Source organism: Pinus tabuliformis, chromosome 5_1, assembly GCF_031772625.1.
Source record: "Pinus tabuliformis cultivar Carrire ecotype Pingquan chromosome 5_1, CPIR1, whole genome shotgun sequence".
NCBI lineage: Eukaryota > Viridiplantae > Streptophyta > Pinopsida > Pinales > Pinaceae > Pinus > Pinus tabuliformis.
This window is the reverse complement of record NC_142305.1, coordinates 589,608,410-589,614,763: the sequence shown is the minus strand read 5'-3', so window position 1 is coordinate 589,614,763 and position 6,354 is coordinate 589,608,410. Positions and strand designations below refer to the sequence as shown.

General features: G+C 35.8%; 1 protein-coding gene across 1 annotated transcript; it reads right to left on the bottom strand.

Moving 5' to 3' along the window:
• Positions 1–2,232: 2,232 nt before the first annotated feature.
• Positions 2,233–5,786, bottom strand: LOC149166239 (uncharacterized). Its single transcript, XM_089431309.1, has one exon. It carries the CDS (start codon positions 5,546–5,548, stop codon positions 2,693–2,695), a length of 2,856 nt encoding a protein of 951 aa, XP_089287435.1. The 5' UTR covers positions 5,549–5,786; the 3' UTR covers positions 2,233–2,692.
• Between the last annotated feature and the right edge of the window lie 568 nt (positions 5,787–6,354).

The following is a 6,354-nucleotide window of genomic DNA, read 5'->3' as shown; positions in this document are numbered from 1 at the left end:
TGGTAGTTTGGAACTTAAGCTAAGATTAAATTGAATGGAACACATGTACATTATTGAGTTGCTCATTACCACATTTTTACTCATTGTGTGCAGGACCAAAAAGAAAACACAAAATAAGTATATAAATAAATATGTTTATATTAATAGGTATATATGATTAAAACTATGAATTAGATAATCAACATTTATCATCACTATTTCCCTAAAAATCTTAAATTTTCATTAAAATACATTTTCATAGCTTTCTTTTTTCACTATTAATTCTCATTTTTATCAAGGTTCTCCCAAATTACACAAACCCTAATAATTAAGCTAATAAGCGTGTTTATTTTAGAATAGAGATTTTAATTTTTTTATTTAATCTCAACCGAATACCCACACATTATTTTCAATAATAGTTAGAACAAAGGGTTGAAAATTATTTGAAAGTTAATTATGCCCCTTATGCTTTTCAATTTAATTAAAAAATGTTATACAATTAAAATAAAATATAACATATAAAATAATTTTTCATTATGGACCATGATTTTTTGGACATGTGATATTCATAAACCATAGTGTTAACCCTATAATATACTGAAAATGAATATCCATACATTTTCTATTGAGATTTTGGAGAATCTCACATTATTTATTTCTTTGGCTAGATTAGATCCTCCGTCAATGTCAAGATGATAAACCATAGTGGGTGGTTTGAAATGGAGAGACTATTCAAACATTACGGATCATAAAAGCCTAATTAGAAATTCTTTTTATATGTTTTTTTTAATGTATATATATTTAACTTATATTAATTCTTTTTTTATAATTTATAAGTATGTCGGTAGTCTATTCTTGTGGAATAGGGCTTACGGAATTTTAATTTAATTATTCATAATTATTAGGTAAATGGCATTAACCTGCATATAATATTTTAAAATATTCTTAGTAATATACACAAATCAAGGGTTGAGATTTATCTCGAAAGTGGTTATGCCTTTTTTCCATTTTAATTAAATGGATTACCTAAAAAAAGTCATTTGAAAAAGTGTCATATCATATTAAGTGAGTTACAATGGGCATGTAGTATTGATAAGCCATAGTATTGGAACAAATCCTATTTACATATTAAGAATCTTTATGGTAAAGTAGAGGCAAATTTCCACAGTTAAAAATATAATTCCATGCTTTTTAAATGTATATATGTTTAACTTATATATTAATTATTTTTATAGTTAGTAATATAATAATGTAAAATAAAAATATAATCTAATTAGTTTTTATGATTTTTTAAATTTTAGCAATATAAGATATATCATGAAATAAGTGTTTTGATGTTTATTATGAATGGATACTTGTGGATATTTACCACCTATTTAATTTATATAACTACGTTAGTAATAATTATATATTATAAATCATTTTACTAGACCCTGGAAAGCAGGACTTTAGCATTCCATTTTAGTATTTACCCATATTATTTTAGCAATATCATATAGATAATTTATGCCATGATTTTTATATATTTTTGTAATGATTTCTCATTGTTAAGATTCATAAAATCACTTAAAAATTAAAATCCTTAAAAATAACTCATACTCTCATAGTAATTTAAGAAATTATTTACATAAAAAAATGGATATAGACAAGATGTGAATAAATATGCTTACCAGGATAATAAGTTAAAATGTAAATATGTAGACATTTACTTATTTTTAAGTTATGGTGAAATAAATTTGTAGACTAGTTACTACCCACCAAAATTTATGCAAATCCTTGTCTATTAGTTAGCAAATATTTTTAAACTTCATATATCAACTTACAATTTTCTAAAAACATAATTTGCACAAATAGTAAAAGCTACACTACTCTGCAACACTCAGTTAAAAATACTTTAATTACAACTTATCTTAATTAATCAATTTTAATTTTTTTTTTCAAATTATTCAATTTTACTTTAACCTGAATTTCAACCCTTCTAGGAGAATAATCATAGGTATTTTTCATATTAAGAAGTGAGTTAACCCTTCCAAGGGGAATTCTCATGATTGTCGTTCATAAGGACAAGTAATCTCCCTAGAATATGATTGTATGTTGAGTCCTTCCTACAAGTGTTTTTTATTTTGGAGACTACTTCCTCAATTTGTGTTAAACTTACTCTATTTCAACTCCTTTTGCGTGGGTTTGTAAACTTCATTAATCCATTACACTGTTCATAATGGGACAAATGACCAAAGCAATGATGGCTCGAATGGTATTTACATCTCTCCTATTAGCACCAGAATCTAACTCTATGACGCAATACTACGCTCTAGCCTATTACATTCTAAAAAATGGCATCCATGAGGACCGCCATATTTTTATATTTTACAAAATGTCATCCACGTATACAGAATTGATTAATTAATTACAGACAATATAGTTCTTCTTCCATGTCTTTGTCGTCATGCCTCTGCTGAAGTTGGTCAGAAAACAAGTGGCAGTCACAGGTCAATCACAGTCCCAGCGATGGAAGGGGGCTCTGGTTATCTGTGAGGAGGAAGGGAGATGCCCCCGATGATGGCAGTAGATGTACGGGTCCTTGATGGACCTACCTTTGGTTATTCAGGCAACCTCCATCTATGCAAATCTACTAAAATGTTATCTTTGGATTCGGCAGAGTAACGGAGATCTTTTCTTTTATAACCAGAACAAATCACAGATCACACAACCTTTATAACCAGAACAAATTTACAATGCCATCCACAGACTCGTAGTATTTCGTCCTTAACCGTCTGCTGAGAGTTAAGGCGCCGATCACAATTCCAAACCCAATTGCACATCCCATTCCCATTCCAACTTTCCACGATTCCCACCAATGCGCAGTCTCGTTGGCATCCTCCCCTTGGCCGAAATTAGAAGTATGATCGCTGCAGTTTCTCTGAAGTTGAGTTCCACAGAGCCCTGGATTACCCGAAAAAGAAGATGCCCCAAATGTGTCCAGATGCGGTAGATCTGGAATTCTCCCCGAAAGATTGTTATTGGATAGGTTTAAATAGCCCAAGAAGCTCAGATCCGCAAATGCTTCAGGTATTCTTCCCGATAATTCGTTGTTTGAGAGATCTAAAGCTTCTAAATTCGCCATTTCGGCAAATTCGTGGGGCATTTGTCCGGTGATGTCATTGTGTGAGAGATTCAAAGACTGTAAGCCTCTAAGATATCCAATGTCCTCTGGGATTTGACCATTGAGGTTGTTTGCCGAGAGATCCAGAGAAGTGACAGCTGAGAGGATGTATTTATAAGCCATCTCCCGACCCTTGATCATCAGGTAAACTTCTTCCTTGTAGTAATTTCCATATCTAAGCACGGTGGACACAGAGTTTGTGAAATCTTCATTGCTTAATGTTGATATGTTCGAGAGGTATCGCGGAATGGAACCTGATAAACGGTTCATTGCCAGGTCAAGGATTTGGAGTTTCTGAAGATAGCGAATCTGGATCGGTATCTCGCCTTCCAAATTATTCGATCTCAGAACGAGTATGCGGAGATTCGCAAGATCCGCAATCCATTCAGGCACTTTGCCCGTTATGCTGTTTTCACTCAAATCCAGAATTGCCAACATCTTGCAATTTTGCAGGGACGAGGGAACATCTCCACTTAACTTGTTGTCATTCATGTGCAATACCTCAAGTGCCTTCAATTTTCCCAGTTCCACTGGTATCTGTCCTTTCAAATTATTGTTCCCTACATTCAATACCTTCAAAGAAGAACATTGACTGATATTGGAAGGTAACTGCCCATAGAGCTTATTGCCTGAAAGATCCAGAGCCTCCAGATATTTTGCTTTCTCACAAATGCAAGAAGGAATCTGCCCCTCGAGTTTATTCGATGCTAAAGATAAGAAATTCGAAGTATGCAACAGAGTACAAATATCTGAGATGACTGGACCTGTAATGTTATTAATTGACAAATCAAGTTCCCAAGGGAACCCTGCAACAGAACTTTCTCCAGGATTAGGGAGATTGCCGTGAAGCAGATTGTCCCGTAGTTCCACCTGCTTCAAAGAGGTAGAGTTATACAACTGAGATGGTATTGGCCCTTCTAACTGATTGTGCGATAACAGTAAGGTCGCAAGCTTGGTAAGGTTCCATAGCCATGGAGGGATTTGTCCCGTGAGGCTGTTATTGGACAGATCCAGTGTTGTCATATAATGTTGAGATGCTAGAAAAGGAGGAAACATCCCCTCTATTTTACAATGAGATAGCCTCAATACATCTAACTGGAATGGCGGAGTCCAGTTGGAGGTTATATTGAAGGCAAATATGTTGTTAGAGATGTCAAGATATTTCAGATTGTTCAGATTTCGGAAATGTGATTCTGAGATTGCTCCGCTCAAAGTGTTGTGAGTAAGACTGATATTGGTCATCTTAGACAACAACCCTATGGAATATGGGATAGGTCCTGTCAACTGGTTGTAACCCAGGTCTAGTAAAGTAAGCGAGCGGAGCAAGCCTATTGACTCCGGAATCGTTCCCTTCAAACGGTTCAGCTTCAGATTCAGCACAGCCAGGGTTGATATATTTCCTATAGAAAATGGTATTGAGCCCCGCAAACTATTGTTTGGCATCTGTAAAAGGGTCAGACTCTTCCATTGGCCCTGAAAAATCTGAGAAACATTGGCAGATATTTTGTTATTTCCCAAGTAAATCTTTTGTAGGTTAGGTATCTGAGAGAGTTCAAAAGGAAGAGATCCATTGAGATTTGCATTGGTCATCTGTAGCGAGACCAAGCTAGTCATATTCGCTAACCAAACAGGAAATTCAGACTGAAAATTGTTTCGATCGAGATGGAGAATTTCTAGGGATGTAAGTTTCTTCAGGGAAGGGGGAATGGAACCATTCAGTCGGCAGTTTGACATTGTAAGATTTATGAGCTGAGAAAGAGGACTTACTGCTTGACCCCATGAGGAAGAAGCTGCTGAGAGATCGATTCCGTCAAGAGAAAGATTCTTCAGGGCCGTGAGATTTCTAAGCCATGAGAGGTCAGGACTTGTCAACTCAGAAACAGGGGAAGAGAGATCGAGTCCTGTCAAGTTCTTCAGATTTCCGAGCTGCCATGGAACGGTACCTGCAAATCCAGCTGTGGATAAGTTGAGGAATTTCAAGTTTTTCAAAAGACCCATCTCTGTAGGAATAGGCAGGCCAGTAAAATTGTTGAAACTAACATCCAAACGCTCCAAAGCCGTCAAGTTTAACAGTGCTGCAGGGCGCAAGACACCACTCAAACTGCAATTATGCAAATCCACAGCTACGACACTGCGGGTCTGGTTGTCGCAGAAGACACCATCCCAGTTGCAACAATTAAATGAAATATTCCAAGAAGCCAAACGCCCCGCAGGATCATGCAAGCCGCTCTTGAAAGCTAACAAAGATTGCATTTCTCTATTCGAACAACCCGCTACGCAAGAAATAGACGTGAAAATGCAGGAAACAAGTATGCAACAAGTGAATATCTGATTGACGAAACGCTGAAAACTTTTTCCCATGATACCAGTCACCTGTCCTTGCTGCATCAAGCATCTGTATTCCATGGTCAATTCTGCAATTCCATGGAGCTCTCTTACATGTCTGAACTGTTTGTTAATCGGACACCGATGTTTTTAAATGGAAATCGAAGGTGAGTCAAAACTGAAAAGAAGACATGTACAGTATTCGTGTCCACAGTATTCAAGACCAGATGAAGCGACTGGATCTTGGTAACAGTTTAACGACATTAAAAAATATTATAGGTTGGACATCGAAACGAGTTAAAATATCATCGCATAGACATCGAAGGTGAGTCAAAACTAAAAAGATGAGGCACACTGTATTGCGTCCATAGTATGAAGACCTACTCTTATTTTTATCTTGATTGCAGATTCCGGCGTTTGATCCTGCAAATAATAGTCAAATGAAATGCATTAAAATTGCGATGAGATCCTGCAAATAATAGTCAAATGAAATGCATTAAAATTGCGATGAGAGCTCTAATTGATTTGATTTCTTAATGCAGTCGCTTTGTTCTACTGAAGCAGATGATTCGTTGGTGATACGATATGTTAGACATTTTGACCCGACATATCAAACGAGACGAAGAAGGCTTATCGATTTTTCTATTCACATTATGATTAGATCCCATTTTCAACTTGTTTGCCTTCTATGCCTGCGTGTGGCTGTGTAGAGTCAATGATCACTGATGGATGATTGCTTGGTCGCCGCCCGCCCTACTGTACCTGTTCTTTTTTTTCTCACCTGTCGTCTTATTTATTTATTCTCGTACGGCAAAGAATTATGAAGATGTTTACCTTTACGGCAACTTTTATTTCATAGATCATAGAAAAGTAAATGCCCCTGACAT